The sequence below is a fragment of the Melanostigma gelatinosum genome (assembly GCF_949748355.1).
Source record: "Melanostigma gelatinosum genome assembly, chromosome: 14".
Classification (NCBI taxonomy): domain Eukaryota; kingdom Metazoa; phylum Chordata; class Actinopteri; order Perciformes; family Zoarcidae; genus Melanostigma; species Melanostigma gelatinosum.
In genome coordinates, this window is record NC_136647.1 from 25,195,061 (window position 1) to 25,213,881 (window position 18,821).

General features: G+C 40.8%; 1 protein-coding gene across 1 annotated transcript in view; it reads left to right on the plus strand.

Moving 5' to 3' along the window:
* The window catches only part of dlg2 (discs, large homolog 2), a 239,301-nt gene that overhangs the window by 207,069 nt on the left and 13,411 nt on the right, over nucleotides 1-18,821 (plus strand). The window contains exon 16 of the mRNA XM_079282881.1: nucleotides 14,383-14,497. Coding sequence (XP_079139007.1) covers nucleotides 14,383-14,497 — 115 coding nt within the window. The remainder of the gene's footprint in view (nucleotides 1-14,382; nucleotides 14,498-18,821) is intronic.

An 18,821-nucleotide genomic window follows, 5' to 3' on the forward strand; every position in this document is an offset into this window, starting at 1 on the left:
AGTGATGGCTGACCTTATGTTTCAGTAATAACTTAATTTACACATTACTATAATATATTTACAGGCACAATAAAAGCATCTCCCATAATTATCTGTTCAAATATGGTGAAGGCTGTGTAAGAATAATTCAAATCACAAAATCTGTTTTTGACAGAGGACAAAGGGACAAACATTGACCACACTTTATTTATTTAGCCCTGTCAAACTCCCAGCCCATTAAGTACCGACGCTTGGGCATTGGCCCTCAGCGTCTGATCCCGATGCACAAGGCACCCTTTATAGTCTGTATAGGATGCACAAGGCTTTCTACTAACTCCAATGTAAACCCATCAGTGTCATTGGTAGAGCTCAGAGAAACAAACGCAGTATAAATAACAAAAGAAGTCCGCTAAGGGTGTGAGGGACTTGTGGTGGACGGGTCAAACAAGCACTTTTTAAAATTACTTTTACTGAAGAGTTACGTTTACGTCCCATGTGAAACCAAAAGTTGAGTCATTTTTAGCTTACACCATGTGACACCAAGCTACAAACATTACGTCCACAGCTTATGTTACGTTACAAGCGCACTTATTTTAAGCCAAACCATTCTTCTTTTTCTAACCATAACTAAGTACACCAGTATGTTTACTGCCCCACTCTGAACAATACAACTCTGGATCTACTGTATGCTAATGCTAAGGATGCATACAGTGCCACTGCCCTACCCCCGCTTGGCAGGTCCGATCACAACCTGATCCTGTTAACACCCAGGTATGTTCCTCTGGTGCAGTAGTCTATAGTTGTGTTTGGAGTGTGTAAAAAGTGACTTATATGATAGAGTTGCCCATACGTTGCTGTTTAATCCGGTAAAACAAAATGTACAAATCCACAACATTACCGAAGAATAAGGCCATTTTCCAAACAATATTTTCAGGGGTGCTGAGCCCCCAAATCCGGGGACGTTGTGCTTAAGGCGCCTCTTATTCAGCCGTTACGGCACTTGTTCGGCGGTGCAGGAAACACACCGACCAATGCATTGCAAATCACATCAGGTGATGCAGCTCAGCCAATCAAATATGAGTATTCGGACAAGTTTCCTGACTCGAGCGAGGTTTACACACACCGTGACACACGGGGCTGAGACGAGGAAATAGAAAGAAGAGCAGGGAAATTGCGCTGATCAAAGAAGATATCTCGCATGACGCTCTCCAAAAAGAGAAACATGTTCAGAGAGAATATAATTTATAAGCAAGAACGAACAGAATCTTATATGTTAATTATTCCCACAGGCAGTTAAATCCTCTACCCCTGTCAAGCGCTTTTCCCTGCGAACGCGAACAGCTAATCATGATTTTCAGACCCCAGCCCTCGGTAAACTATCAATGGATAAATCCAAATAAACAAGTCACCTCTTCATAAAAGTTTGATATTGTTATAACAGGTAAAATTGCAGTAAGATGTCAAGAATTGTTTTTATTCTTGTTCTATATTTTCATAAATACAACAAACTAGTTTTTGTACATATAATATAACTATATATACAACTTTATAAGCTGTGATATCAAATAGCTTTTGCGGCTCCAGACGAATTGGTGGAAAATAGAGCAAAATGGCTCTTTGGATAGAAAAGGTTGCCGACCCCTGCCTTAACCAAACAGCTGTTACAACGTAACCGCCACCATTTCACAACTCTAACCACGTGTTACAACTAGGGTTGTCACGATACCAAAATGATGACTTCGATATGATGCCAGAATTCGATACAATACCACAAATACGATACGATACTGGTATATTTATCTAAATTAGTAATAAATAAAACATCTGTACGGTTCCCTTTTTTACCAGCTTGTTCCTGCCCAGCTTTTTGAACACTTAACAAATGACATTAATGTTGGTGTTAGCCTACAGCAAGATATTAATGAAAATTACATGGTGCCATGATTGCTGCTGACTCTGCTGGCATCTGTCTGACTGTCTGTGGGAGTGGGTGGATAAACAATGCTTAATTTACTTGCATAGTGAGTTTGATATTTTCACTTCATGTTATATCTTAATTCATGGAATAATTATTTTTCCTTAACTAAAAATAAAAATAATTAGCTCAAGATCCACCCTCAGGCTCCACCAGCATGTAGCCATTTTGCATCAATTGTGTTTCATTTAGTACACGTTTGTGTGCATTGTGACCTCATGATCATATAGGCTTGTTGTCAGTGGTGTATAGTAACGAAGTAGAAATACTTCGTTACTGTACTTAAGTACTTTTTTTGGGTATCTGTACTTTACTTTACTACTTATATTTCTGTTGACTTTTACTTTTACTTCACTACATTTTGCAAAGAAAACCGGTACTTTTACTCCGATACATTTCCCCTGAAACCTTCGTTACTCGCTACAAAATCAAATCTATCTTTAGAAACAAAATGAATCATGAGAGCAGCGTCTGGGACTGTGGTGGAACACAGACTGCAAGCAAGCAGGTTTGGTGAATCAGTGGTCCTAGCAGCAAGTTAAATCATTGGTTCATCACGTTAATGCACAATTGCAAACAAGTGCTCTCAAAGCTGCGGTGTTTTTATTCCCAGGATGCTACATGCTATAAGCTAGCGGGCGACTACATGAGTATAATTCCACTCTACGATGACTGATTTCATGATGGAAGCAGAAATGGAAGCACCTGCTACTCCCGCAACAAACTACGGTGGTGACGAAGACCAACACCCGTGGATCGCTAGAGAGTTAGTGAGCTGAGGAAGTGTTGACAGTTGTGCAGCACGAGTTGGCTAACGTTAGCTATAGCTAGCCACCACACCATATGATTGACGGGAGCCGAGAGAGCGCAGCATTAGCGTTAGCGTTAGCATTAGCGTTAGCATTAGGGAAATCCTTCGCAGCAGTGCGCAAGCTGTCTGTGACGCTGAACACACCTCTACCTGCCTCAGCGGCCTGTGAAAGGCTATTTAGCATCGCAGGACTAGTCTTCAGCCCAAGAAGAGCGAGGCTGAATTCTCGTATTTTTGAAAACCAACTTCTTTTGGAGATGAACAGGACATTTTTCAGTTTCAAGTAATGACTGGGTTGTTACTTTCACCTCTGTGTCACCTCTTCATAAACGTTTGATATTGTTATAACAGGTAAAATTGCAGTAAGATGTCAAGAATTGTTTTTATTCTTGTTCTATATTTTCATAAATACAACAAACTAGTTTTTGTACATATAATATAACTATATATACAACTTTATAAGCTGTGATATCAAATAGCTTTTGCGGCTCCAGACGAATTGGTGGAAAATAGAGCAAAATGGCTCTTTGGATAGAAAAGGTTGCCGACCCCTGCCTTAACCAAACAGCTGTTACAACGTAACCGCCACCATTTCACAACTCTAACCACGTGTTACAACTAGGGTTGTCACGATACCAAAATGATGACTTCGATATGATGCCAGAATTCGATACAATACCACAAATACGATACGATACTGGTATATTTATCTAAATTAGTAATAAATAAAACATCTGTACGGTTCCCTTTTTTACCAGCTTGTTCCTGCCCAGCTTTTTGAACACTTAACAAATGGCATTAATGTTGGTGTTAGCCTACAGCAAGATATTAATGAAAATTACATGGTGCCATGATTGCTGCTGACTCTGCTGGCATCTGTCTGACTGTCTGTGGGAGTGGGTGGATAAACAATGCTTAATTTACTTGCATAGTGAGTTTGATATTTTCACTTCATGTTATATCTTAATTCATGGAATAATTATTTTTCCTTAACTAAAAATAAAAATAATTAGCTCAAGATCCACCCTCAGGCTCCACCAGCATGTAGCCATTTTGCATCAATTGTGTTTCATTTAGTACACGTTTGTGTGCATTGTGACCTCATGATCATATAGGCTTGTTGTCAGTGGTGTATTGTAACGAAGTAGAAATACTTCGTTACTGTACTTAAGTACTTTTTTTGGGTATCTGTACTTTACTTTACTACTTATATTTCTGTTGACTTTTACTTTTACTTCACTACATTTTGCAAAGAAAACCGGTACTTTTACTCCGATACATTTCCCCTGAAACCTTCGTTACTCGCTACAAAATCAAATCTATCTTTAGAAACAAAATGAATCATGAGAGCAGCGTCTGGGACTGTGGTGGAACACAGACTGCAAGCAAGCAGGTTTGGTGAATCAGTGGTCCTAGCAGCAAGTTAAATCATTGGTTCATCACGTTAATGCACAATTGCAAACAAGTGCTCTCAAAGCTGCGGTGTTTTTATTCCCAGGATGCTACATGCTATAAGCTAGCGGGCGACTACATGAGTATAATTCCACTCTACGATGACTGATTTCATGATGGAAGCAGAAATGGAAGCACCTGCTACTCCCGCAACAAACTACGGTGGTGACGAAGACCAACACCCGTGGATCGCTAGAGAGTTAGTGAGCTGAGGAAGTGTTGACAGTTGTGCAGCACTAGTTGGCTAACGTTAGCTATAGCTAGCCACCACACCATATGATTGACGGGAGCCGAGAGAGCGCAGCATTAGCGTTAGCGTTAGCATTAGTGTTAGCATTAGGGAAATCCTTCGCAGCAGTGCGCAAGCTGTCTGTGACGCTGAACACACCTCTACCTGCCTCAGCGGCCTGTGAAAGGCTATTTAGCATCGCAGGACTAGTCTTCAGCCCAAGAAGAGCGAGGCTGAATTCTCGTATTTTTGAAAACCAACTTCTTTTGAAGATGAACAGGACATTGTTCAGTTTCAAGTAATGACTGGGTTGTTACTTTCGGTGCTGCTTTAGTATTGATCATGTTTTGATATTTGAGTCATTTTGTGGATGATCAGATGGAGTTATGATGGTAGCAGTCGCCCAATTGCAGATTCAGCTTGAGCAAAACCTTTGTCTATTGTGTTCAAATCAGGCCCATAGGAGTTTACAAGGCAGGTGTCCTTTCTCTAAACACTGACCATCAAGTGGATATGTTTTGCTGAACATAATATTATGCATTTGCCCTCTACATCCTCTAGTCTAATGAGCATACTTATAAACGCACTGCTTTTCGGAGAATTATGATGATAAGTTCATCGTAGATGCAAAAGTATACTTATGTACAATATATTATGTTGAACATTGTTGCTCCTGGATGGATCACAGCCAACCCAATTATATTCAACACAGCTCCATGTCCTTGGTCATGGTGCCACAGCACTTAAAAGAATAAACTTCATCATTCTCACAATTCTGACCCTTTGCTTTTTTATTAACAGCATTTACTTGTACTTTTACTTTCAATGAACAGGTTATGATGTTCATTTAATGTTCAGGTTGTGATGTACATTTAATATCAGAAAATTACTTTTGACACTTAAGTACTTTTGTACTTAAGTACAATAAATATCAGATACTTTAAGACTTTTACTCAAGTAGTATTCTAATAGGTGACTTTTTACTTTTACTGGAGTAGTTTTCCAGTAAGGTATCTTTACTTTTACTCAAGTATGGCTTTTGAGTACTTTATACACCACTGCTTGTTGTCAAACTAGGCTAAGGCTACTCGTGTTAGCTGTCTATGGGTGAGCTTGGGGGTGTTCATGTTTATAATCACATTTGCTTACCCGTCGTTCTTTGAACTCTTTGAAAAGTTCGGGGTGTCTGTCTGAAAGGTGCTTTGCCATGTTAGACGTGTTGCCTCACTTGGTCTGTGGCTTTGAAACACGTTTTGCAGACGGGTCTCTGTAGGTCAGTGGGCTTTTCTTCACTGTCTGCAATATAGCCAAAGTACTTCCAGATGATACTTCTGGCATCTTGTTTTTCAACAAGCCGAGGACAGTCGGGAAAAGCTCCTGCATGTCTCCCCTGTGATCACTCTCTGTGAGCGCTGGGCAGCCCTGCCCCCTTGCAGTCAATGCCTGCAGGCAGCATGACACGGAGCGGAGCAGCGAGTGCGCTCTGATCGCGCGCTATTTTAATAAGGTATCGATACTAAAAATATGCAAATCGTATCGTTTCTAACGTACAGGTACCGCGGTACCTTTTTAGTATCGATACACTGTGCAACCCTAGTTACGTTAACTGCCAGCGTTTCACAACTCTAACCATGTGTTGCAACGTTAACTGCCACCGTTTCACAACTCTAACCATGTGTTGCAACTTTAACACCACCATTTCACAACTCTAACCACGTGTTACAATGTCAACCACCACCGTTTCACAACGTTAGCCATGTTACAACATTAACCATGTTACAAAGTTAACCACCACCATTTCACAACATTTATCACATGTTGCAATGTTAACTACCACCGTTTCACAACGTTAACCATGTTACAACGTTAACCACCACTGTTTCACAACGCTAACCACATGTTTTAACGTTAATAACCACCGTTTCACAATGTTAACCATGCTATAATGTTAACCACCACCGTTTCACAACATTAACCATGTTACAACGTTAACTACCACCCTTTCACAACGTTAACCACATGTTTTAACATTAATAACCACCGTTTCACAACGTTAACTACCACCCTTTCACAACGTTAACCATGTTGCAATGTTAGCTCCTACCGTTTCACGTTAACTATGTTAGAACGTGAACCACCACCGTTTCACATCATTAACCACATGTAACAATGTTAACCACCACCGTTTCAGAACGTTAATAACCACCGTTTTACAACGATAACCACCGTTTCACAACGTTAACCACATGTTTTAATGTTAATAACCACCGTTTCACAACGCTAACCACATGTTTTAAAGTTAACTACCACCCTTTCACAACGTTAACCATGTTACAATGTTAACTACCACCCTTTCACAAAGTTAACCATGTTACAATGTTAGCAATGTTAGAACGTTAACCACCACCGTTTCACAACGTTAACTATGTTAGAACGTTAACCACCAGTTTCACAATGTTAACCATGTTACAACATTACCTACCACTCTTTCACAACGTTAACCATGTTACAACATTAACCACCACTGTTTCACAACGTTAACCATGTAAAAATGTTAGCTCCTATCGTTTCACAACGTTAACCACGTGTTATGTTAATCACCACTGTTTCACAACGCTAATGTTAGGGTTTAAAAACCAAAAGGATGAGAGCCTGCAGGCCGCAGGGACTATTCTGCTGCGAGCTTCCTAGCATGCACGCGCATCAGAAAAATGGACTGGATCCGGTTCACAATCAATAACAATATTTAATGTACTACACAAAGTTCACTTTCAAGCTGAATTAACTATCAATAGTAATGTTCTAGAGCAGTGATTCTTAACCATAGGGCCGCGGCCCATGATAGGGCCGCGGCCCATGATAGGGCCGCGGCCCATGATTGGGCCGCGAGCGCCACCTAGAGGGCCGCGAAAAACTTTCAGTTTTGCACCTGTGGGCCGCGAGGGCCACGGGACCGCATAGGTTATCAATTGAAGACACCAGAGATATTACTGTTATCCACGAGACGCTCAGTTACAATATAGCTTCCCACCACCTGGTGGCGGTAATGCGTCAGTCAGTTGTTTAACAAGCTGCAATAAGCAGAAGAAGACACTCATATACTGTAACACATAATATCTTCTATAAGTCAGAATATTGTAAACATATTGTGACTAACATATTATTATTGTGACACTTCTACTCATCACTCGGGGGGTTATTTAATCGTACTTATAATGTGTTTAATACTGAAATTCTCCACACTAACCACATGTTGTAACGTTAATAACCACCATTTCACAACGTTAACCATGTTACAACGTTAACTACCACCCTTTCACAACGTTAACCATGTAAAAATGTTAGCTCCTACCGTTTCACAACGTTAACCATGTTACAATGTTAGCTCCTACCGTTTCACAACGTTAACCACGTGTTACAACGTTAACCACATGTTTTAACATTAATAACCACCCTTTCACAATGTTAACCATGTTACAACATCAACCACCACTGTTTCACAACGTTAACCATGTAAAAATGTCAGCGCCTACCGTTTCACAACGTTAACTATGTTAGAACGTTAACCACCACCGTTTCACATCATTAACCACATGTAACAATGTTAACCACCACCGTTTCACAACGTTAACCATGTTACAATGTTAACCACCAGTTTCACACTGTTAACTAGGTTACAAAGTTAACCACCACCATTTCACAATGTTAACCACGTGTTACAACGTTAATCACCACCATTTCACAATGTTAACCATGATATAATGTTAACCACCACAGTTTCACAATGTTAACTAGGTTACAAAGTTAACCACCACCGTTTCACAATGTTAACCACGTGTTACAACGTTAATCACCACCATTTCACAACGTTAACCATGTTACAATGTTAACCACCACAGTTTCACAATGTTAACTAGGTTACAAAGTTAACCACCACCGTTTCACAATGTTAACCACGTGTTACAATGTTAATCACCACCATTTCACAACGTTAACCATGATATAATGTTAACTACCACCCTTTCACAACATTAACCATGTTACAATGTTGGCTCCTCCCGTTTCACAATGTTAACCATGTTACAATGTTAACCACCACCGTTTCACAATGTTAACCACGTGTTTTAATGTTGATAACCACCGTTTCACAACATTAACCATGTTACAACGTTAACTACCACCCGTTCGCAACGTTAACCATGTTACAACATTAACCACCACCGTTTCACAACACTAATCACGCGTTACAACATTAACTACCGCCGTTTCACAACTTGGACTTCTGCATCAGGTACTACGCTGGCAAAGTATGACTAGTTGGCCTGAAATAATAGTGATTTGTTGGAAACATTGTACACAAATCTTGGTAAAATAATACAAGACCATATAATGTGATTCCTACACACTGTACCTTTAGGATTCTGCCTCTCCTAAACTTACAGGAAAACCATCCTTCATTGGGATTTTTATTTTTTAAATCCTTTCATAAATTGAAAAGATAAAAGTCAGTGTTAAAGGATTGAATTGGCCTCTCAGGCAGCTCTGCCGTCATGTTGTGTGTTGTCGAATATTTCCTTAACAAGTTCAGGAGTGAAGTTGGTTTTATCCAAAGTGTCTAACATAAAAACAGAGTCTTGATGAATGATCAAGAAATGGGTTATTTGAGCGTGTGGAGTGTGTGTGTGTGTGTGTATGTGTGAACAAAGTGCTGCAGTCACAGCCAGCTGTCCGTGACCATTCATAGTGTGTGTGTGTGGAGTGTAGGACACGCTTGTGTCCACGCTTTTCTTTTCTTCTTTCAACATATATATATATCAAACTTTCCCATTTTTAAAACATTTTTTACCATTACATGTGTCACTTCACCAATCTGCACCTCAGCTGAATCTCAGTGAAAGTGTCCATCGGCTGTTTTGGTTTTATACAAAGTTACGTGCAAAGTTTTCACATCATGATCATCACATGTCTTGGAAATAAGAGAGATGTGTGCTTAAGCTGGCTTTGTGCATTTCCAAAGTTTGTTAAATGGTGGCAATGGGTATCAGTTTTTATTTAGTGACAGTATAATGACAATTACATGACTTTACTATCTCATATTTAAATACATTTATTTTTTTTAAATCACTCTGAAATCTTCCAGTCCTTGGTCTTTTCAATGTCCAAAGACAAGAAATGTTAAATCATTTTAAGTTTTCTTGCTGAGTTTAGAAAAGTTTCTAATCATATAATCTCATTCAACAAACAACATTCTACTTGTGTTAAACTGGTTAGTGGTTTCTTTGTCCTGTAGCAGCAGCATGTAAATTGTAATAACCCATGCGGGGCATGTTCATGCTAATTCAAGTGGATCAACCATTTTTGACCGGTGGCATGCGTCCTCTCATTAAGTTCAACAGCAGCAGTATCTACTGGAGGGCTGTAGAGGCAGTGACTCATGGTCGGAGACCTCATGTCTCAGAGGTGGCAAACTCACAAACTGTCCGGACCCTTATACCCAGAGCTGTGGTGGGTGTTTGCCTCAAAAGTATCCATGTCAAGGTTCTTTTCTCTCAACATTCAAGTCAAAAGCTTTATCGCTTGAGTCAACATTTCTTGATGTATGCTTAGACCATCAGTCAGATCTGAGCCAAAAGTGGGGCCAACAACATCCTCAAGAGACTTGGTCTTGGTGTTAGATTGATTTTGCTTCTCAAACATGACTTAGAAGACCCAAAAGCTCAGACTGACTTTGCTCCGTCTCATAGGAGACTCTTCAGTAGTGTGGCCAAGATCAGTAGAGAAGCTATTTGACTTGGCATCCAGTTCAATCTAAACTTTAGATTCTAAAGTCTTCTGCAACCAAGAGTCTTAATTTAGAGATGTTTCTGAAATCGGTTTCATGGAATGCTCCCCCTCACTTATTCATGGAGGTACCATCTCTAACCGGGCTCTAACACCTTTGGGACCAACAACTGCTTTCTCTTCTCGCCCATCAGAACTTGCTCTATGCTCACCTCATCGGGCCCGCTCTCCTGCACCAGGCTCGTGCCGTTGGCACCTGTGGCTGCTCTGAGCTTTAGCATTATTCACCACTGAGTAAATGTGATCACAGACACTCTGTTCACTCCTCCTCACCAAGCCTTTGACCCATGAGCACACCCTTTCCTCTCCCAACTTGTTTGACTGTCATTCCTCCACTTAACATGCACTTTTTAAACCCTCCTCACTTTAACGTTTGTCCCTGGGGTCCCAGGTTGTGACCCCTCAAACACTCATCTTAATTACATCTTCAATGGGGAAGAAATGTCCTCTTTTTAAGTACACTGTGTTTTGAGGTGGCTATTACCAGTACCTGCAGACACAGTTAGCTCAGTTTAAATGCTCTATGTAGTATTTGTGTCATTACATATCTTAGATACTAGTAACTGTCAACAGTGATCCAGAGTAACAAGGACACTCTCTCTGGAAAGAAGCGTTGCTGTTTGTTTTTTAACAAATGTCATTGACCCAAAAAATAAAACCCCATTCACCTCTATTCTCCTGGGGAGGCAAAGAGGTCTGCAGTGAATATCTCATAACCTTAGCTACTGAATCTAAAACGGTTCTGTTTGCAATGCTCGATAGTAACATATGTATAGTACAGTGGCGGGCCGTGCATTTTATACCTGGGCCTTCACTGCTGTCCTGCAGCTGAAATACCACCTTATACCACATTATTGTGCCACAGCTATAATTGATTTTTAAGGCTGTAACTATGTACATCTTCGTATTAAACGAGTCGAGTCGTTTGAATAATGCTAGAGCATTTAGTAAATGCAAAAGCCTAAATTCAGGAAAATATAATGTTCTCAGCTAGTCTGGCTGTGGGATCCACCATCATTCCTTAATGACCCAAAGAGATGATAGGATTTTACTTTCACAACTTGAATGTTGAATGTACTCCTCTGCAATGTCTTTCCTCGTCTCAGTCTCCTCTGTCATGGTGCATCTCACTCAGTCAGAATGCCCATATTTGATTGGCTGAGCTGCATCACGTGATGTGATTCACTACCCTTCAGCCTCTGCTGTTAAGTTTCGCGGCAGAGCTACACATGGACACTGAGCTGCACGTAATGCTGACGTCATTATAGGCCAGCTTGCAGGCGCTGATACGTCAAAGAATACGCCCAACATGTCAAACTAAAGATCTGATTGGTTGAACACTATGACAATCAACAATATCGTCCCCATTCACTTAAACTGCACTTAAGGCTGCAGGTGAGTGTGCAGGCCTCTGCCTCTCTTCTTACCTAGAGACACAGAGGTGAAATCTGATTGGATAAAGGCTCTACTTAATACAAGCTGCACTGGAAGCACAGCAACTGAGGAAGACAGTAGCTGTGCAATGAGAACATAAGATAATGGGGGAAATATTTTTATAAATTTTAATACATGTAGTGTATTTAAGAAAAATTATTAAATTATAAAATAGATACAGCGTTGTGATTCTGTTTAGGCCAGCAGAGAAGGCCTTGCAGGCCCTGACGGGTGCATGTGAACTTAAATAGTTTTATGTGCAATGGGTCTTCCTCTGTAAAGCATGACATTACTTGTGGTAAATGTCAACAGGGTGCTATATGTTAATCTAATAGTGGTCTACACCTGTGTGAAGAGACGTCTGCCTTCAGAAACCCAGGAAATCCCAGAAATCACACCCATAGTCCTCCAGAAAATTTATAAAGTACAGATGCTTGAGAGGAATCGAGTCATGTTTCTTTATCGATTCGTATTCGCACAACAAAAGAGGCCAACATTGATTTACAAAAAATGTATACTCATATACCTTTGTGTTTGGCAAGTAGATACATAAATTGTGTGTAAGATGGGGTGCAGATATTCACTCATTTTTAACAAGACTACTAACACTTTGGCATGCTTAAAGATCTGCAGAGTAACACAAACTATTCTCAAAAGAGCTAATGCAGATTCTCTTGGACAAATGATATGAGACGTAGAGAATGTGCTCAGTTCCTTAAATACAGACACGATGGGCTGAAGAAAAACAGTTGTGTGAGTCCAGTTGAATAGTAATGATTTTAGTTCCCGTAGGATTAGAGTATTACCATGTGTTTTTTCTCTTACATTCTACACACACACAAGTGGCATCAGCTGTAAAAGCAAATGGCCATCTGTTACCTGAAAATAAATTCCTCATATCATTGGAAAACTAGGAACTTAATCATGTGTCTCTCACCTCCAGATTGAACAGTTAGTGCATGATCAGATATACGTGACGACGAATAAAGCAAACAAGTGGTCTTGTTTGGTGCATCCATTGGCTCTTGTCTGCCCCTGCACTGCTTACAGCCACAGGAGAGAGAGAGGTGTGTCCATGATTCTTTACTCAGAGCTGCACTCTGCAGTCACAGGAATGGACTGTGTGTAGAGAGCAGACAGAAGGAGCACACTACAGGATATCAGTAGTAGAGGATATCACATACAGACAGGTATGTGAGACTTTTTAGAGCAAGATGAGCAGAAGGAAGAAGATTCATTCATAGAAAATACTTTCTCAAATCATATTGTGATTTTGCATTTTGTTGTAGATGATTATCCAGATATGAAATGAGATCTCCTCATTTTAGTTTCCTTGGGATGGGATGGTGAAGTAGCACATCAGAGCGGAAGCGTGGAAGAGTTTGATGCAAGTGTGCCAGCCAAACAATCGTAGCGAGTTTTCTTCGATAACACTGACAAATAAAATAAAACATATTTCGTATTTTCAGCTCACTATATCTTTTCTTGCCCTTATTTCTACAATGCAGACTGTGCAGTCAGTGGTTGATTTATTTCATGACAGAACATGTCAAGTTTCTTTACTGCTTAATCTTTATAAGTGACAGATTAGCCAACAATGCCTCGAGATATCAGCTTTTTCATCCTCACAGTAACCGCATTGTCAGGAGAAGCATACTTGTCAACGAAGTGACAGCTTTCCACATCCTCCTTTACTTTGCTAAGAGCAGTTCAGTTCATAGCTCCAGACATCAGTGACTGGAAACACTGGTGCATCGGTGTAAACAAAAGAAATGGATTTACAGATGTTGTATCAACACAAACGATTCCCTCAGATATGTGTCTGACATCTATTCCCTCATCTATCTATCCCCTTAATATGCTCGGGTGTTTATTGAATCAGTTTTGTATTATTATCAGTTTATGTCACAGTCAAGTCTGGATTTCAGCCACCCACAAGGCAAAATATTCTGAACATAAATGAATGTCAAAAAGCTGTCCATTACAGACAGTTTGACATGTACTGCTACATGACTGGAGGAAATGTAATCTAGATGTAGACAGTACGCTGACACCAGAGGTCCCCATTAGAATATTGATGGCAAGTTGTTAGCAAATTACTTGTCACCAACTTAGACATAATATTTTAAGAGGTATAAGGTTAAAGAAATAGTAAAAAACATAAATGACTATCGATGTATATCTACTTTATCCAAGTTGTAAAGGACCTCAGAGAATGTGTAGTGTATTTAAATAGATTGTTCCTTTTTTATGTATTTTATTTTGGATTTGGATTTTATTTTGCATTTCCTGTTGCGCTTTTATTGTGAAGGTATAAACCGGAAGTAGGTAAGAAGCCGTTAGAAAAGTCACTAAGGGGACGGAAAAAGTGATTTAACAAGGAAGATGGATACGGTTTTATTATTTTAGCACCTGGCCGATATAGGCACAAGTTCTTACGGTGTGTTAAAGGTGTGTTCAAGGTGTGATTCATTAAAGACTTATGGACCATCAGTTCAAGACTACAGACCATTATTCAGCCAGGATGCTACAAAGTACTTAAATAATGGAATCCAGCGCACTGTGATAAGCTCACAATATAAATGCAATACAATACCGCATTTTGAGCACACTTTTCACTCTCAGTTTCAATATGGGCTGTCCTCTAATCTTGTCTTGCAGAGTACGGGCGTTTTGAGGCCAAAATCCACGACCTGCGTGAACAGATGATGAACCACAGCATGAGCTCTGGGTCAGGATCCCTGCGAACCAATCAGAAGAGATCGCTCTATGTCAGGTTGGTCCTAGTTAGGTTTTCACCCTCGTTTGGGATGTTCACGCTAAATTCAGATGAGCTGTCCATTCCATGCCCTAAATTGATTCTGTGATGTCTGCACTGATTCATTCCAGGCAACATTACATGAGTACCGTCTTTGTGTTGGGTCGTGTTTACATTTCATACAGATGACTGAGAAGATTAGTTAAGAGTCCTTAAGTTGAGATGTTAATGTAACGATTGAACGCACACGTGTCACAGGAGTTCACGGTTAGCACCCAATAGCAAGACCACAGGAGACAGAGTACTGTATAACAGATTTTATTTTGTCAGAGTAAGAGGACAGGAAGGTGTGGAGTAGGGCTGGGTATTTTTTAAGACTCTACCGGTTTCACGGTATTTGTTTTTCCGCCTTAATGCAGTGGCGGGCCGTGCATTTTATACCTGGGCCTTCACTGCTGTCCTGCAGCTGAAATACCACTTTATAGCCACATTATGGCGCCACAGCTTCTATTTGTTTTTAAGGCTGTAACTATGTACGAGTCGTTTGAATAATGCTAGAGCATTTAGAAAATGCAAAAGCCGAAATTCAGGAAAATATAATGTTCTCAGATGGTCCGGATCCACCGTCATTCCTTAATTCAATTCAATTAAATTTATTTTTGTATAGCCCAAAATCACAAATTACAAATTTGCCTCAGAGGGCTTTACAATATGTACACATTTGACATCCTCTTGTCCCGGGACCCTCACATCAGAACAGGAAAAACTCCCCAAAAACCCCTTTAACGGGGAGGAAAGAGGAAGAAACCTGTGGGAGAGCAACAGAGGAGGATCCCTCTCCCAGGATGGACAGAAGTGCAATGATGTCATGTGTAGAACAGGATAGTGAATTACAGCACATTCAATGTATGACAACCACGACAGGAGGCAAGACCTGGTCCAGGTAAACCCGGATACACAGGAACCTGTGAGGCGAGAAAGCACAGAGACTCTGGTAAAGAAGCAGGTCAATAATGTGCATTAATGGTATCGGTAGTATGAAATAGTAATGTGAGTAATAATAAAAGTGATATTAGCAGTTGGAGTCAGCAGGGCCATGGTAGGAGGAAGGACCAGGGTCCAGATGAAACCATGCTCCATGGAAACCTGTGAGGAGAGGAAGCACAAGGACTCCGGGGAAGAGACAAAATCAGTACTGTGCATTAATGGTATCGGTAATAGGATTAATAATGTTAACAATGAAGATCATAGTAGGTGTCAGCAGGGCCATGGCTGGTTGAAGAACCAGTGTCCAGATAAAACTACGGTCATCCTGTGAGGCGAGAAAGCACAAATACTCCGGGGAAGAAGTGAAGTTAGTAATGAGCATTAATGGGACATCAATACATACAGACGGAGGTGAAGAAGAGGAGGAGAGAAGTGCTCAGTGTAGGAAGTCCCCCTGTAGTTTTTGCCTATACCAGTTTGTCCATGGGCCGGTCCAAGGCAAGCTAGAACCAGCCCTAACTATAAGCACTATCAAAGAGGAAAGTCTTAAGCCTACTCTTAAATGTGGTGAGTGTGTCTGCCCCCCGGACTGAAACGGGAAGCTGGTTCCACAGAAGAGGAGCTTGATAACTGAAGGCTCTGGCTCCCATCCTACTTTTTAAGACTCTAGGAACCACAAGTAACCCTGAATCACTGGATCGCAGCTCTAGTAGGGCAGTATGGTACTATAAGCTCTTTAAGATATGATGGAGCCTGACCAATTTGGGCTTTGTAGGCAAGTAAAAGGATTTTAAATTCTATTCTAGATTTTACAGGGAGCCAGTGCAGAGAAGCTAATACAGGAGTAATATGATCTCTCCTCTTAGTTCTTGTTCGTACACGAGCTGCAGCATTCTGGATCAGCTGGAGAGATTTAAGAGACTTATTAGAGCAGCCTGAAAATAAGGAATTGCAGTAATCTAGTCTAGAGGTAACAAATGCATGAACTAATTTCTCTGCATCGCTTTGAGATAGGATGTGCCTGATTTTTGAAATATTACGTAGCTGAAAAAAGGCAGTCCTAGAAATAAGTTTTATCTGAGAGTTGAAAGACAAATCCTGATCAAAGGTAAGTCCAAGATTCTTGACGGTGCTGCTGGATGCCAGTGCAATGCCATCTAGAGAAACTATATCATTAGAGAACTGATTTCAGAGGTGTTCTGGACCTAGTAGAATAACTTCAGTTTTGTCTGAGTTTAACATCAGGAAGTTGCAGGTCATCCAGGTTTTTATGTCCTTAAGACACGCTTTCAGTTTAGCGAGCTGGTTGGTTTCGTCTGGTTTGATCGATATATATAATTGAGTATCATCTGCATAACAATGAAAGGTTATAGAGTGTTTTCTAATAATATTACCGAAAGGAAGCATATATAAGGTGAACAAGATTGGTCCAAGCACAGAACCTTGTGGAACTCCATAACTGACGTTGGTCTTCATCGAGGCTTCATCGTTTACATAAACAAACTGAGATCGATCCGATAAATAGGATCCAAACTAGTTCAGTGCGGTTCCTTTGATGCCAATATAATGTTCCAGTCTCTGCAACAGGATGTAGTGGTCTATAGTGTCGAACGCAGCACTAAGGTCTAACAGGACAAGAACAGAGACGAGTCCTTTGTCTGATGCGATTAGAAGGTCATTAGTTATTTTTACCAGAGCTGTCTCTGTGCTATGATGCTTTCTAAATCCTGACTGAAAATCCTCAAATAAACTATTGTTACGTAGAAAGTCACACAACTGATTTGCAACTGCTTTCTCAAGGATCTTAGAGAGGAAGGGAAGGTTAGAGATGGGTCTATAGTTGGCCAACACCTCTGGATCCAGAGTGGGCTTCTTAAGAAGAGGTTTAATCACAGCTACTTTAAAGGACTGTGGTACATGACCTGTTACTAAAGACAGGTTGATGACATCTAATAAAGTTGTGCTAATTAATGGTAGCACTTCTTTAAGCAGCCTAGTCGGTATAGGGTCTAAGAGACAGGTGGACGGTTTAGACGTAAAAATTGTTGAAGTCAGTTTGTCAAGGTCAATGGGAGTAAAGCCATCTAAACATATATCAGGGTTTACAGCTGTTTCTAAGGTTACTCTATTTGTGGAAAGATCGGTCGAGGGCAGGAGATTATTAATGTTCTCTCTAATAATTATAATCTTACCATTAAAGAAGTTGATGAAGTCATTGCTACTGAGGTCTATAGGGATACTCTGCACAACAGAGCTGTGACTCTCTGTCAGCCTGGCTACAGTGCTGAAGAGCCTGTACATGGACACTGAGCGGCATGTAATGCTGACATCATTATAGGACGCCCCCGCCACTGGCTTAATGCATTAATTAATTAACGCCGTAAACTAACACAAGAACGGCCGGTCAACCGGCGGTGAACAGCTGTTTGTGTGGCGTGTCTTCCGTCACTTCCTGTTTCCTTCACCTCCGATTTGCATGCTTTACCCAGCATGCAGTTCGGTGGAGAAATTTTATAAATGTACAATTATTAGTGCTACAAATTGTTTATCTGTCACAAACTGTTGCGTCGTGGTGTTTTGCCCTGTTAAAGAGCATTAGTTGTGGGTTGTTAATTGTTGTTATAAAGTTATAACCATGACTAGGGTTCCCACTCAATACAGGTTAGACAACTAGCTCCGACCGTAGCACTCCTCACTGCGAACAACATATTTTGCTGCCTGTTGAAGAGCAGCAGAAGCTGCTTTAGGCTGTGCACCGGTATGGTGTCAGCCTGCGGGAGGTAATCGGCTGGAGTGTACGCAGCTGTGTACTAATCAGGGGTGTGGCCATGGGAGGTGTCTGGAGGCAGAGGAAAAACACAATAACAAACAGGGGAATGACAGAACACATGAGGAGAGGAGATCAGGGGAAACGAGGTAACACACAACGGGTCAGACAGGGATCCTGGATCCTGACAACACATACATGTTAAAACCATGTTTGAAGATCATGACTGAAACAAAAGAACATTTCTTATAACAGGAACTTCCCCATGGACCAACAGTTACTATTCTCTCTGACCTGGTAGTCCAGGGGTCACTAACAGGCGGAACGCGGTCCGGACCCGGACGTATAACTGATGGATAATTGAGAATTATACATTTTGGCGGAGCGCTTCTATTTTAACCTGCGCAGCTTTTCTAGCCTTTACGGCACTCGTTCAGCAGTCCAGAAAACACACCGACCAATTACATGCATTGTAAATCATCTCATGTGATGCTACTCAGCCAATCGAATATGTGTATTCCAAAATGCATCGTGAGTCGAGAGACGGGGAGAGAGAGAGAGCCGTGGGAGAAGTAATTTCACATAACG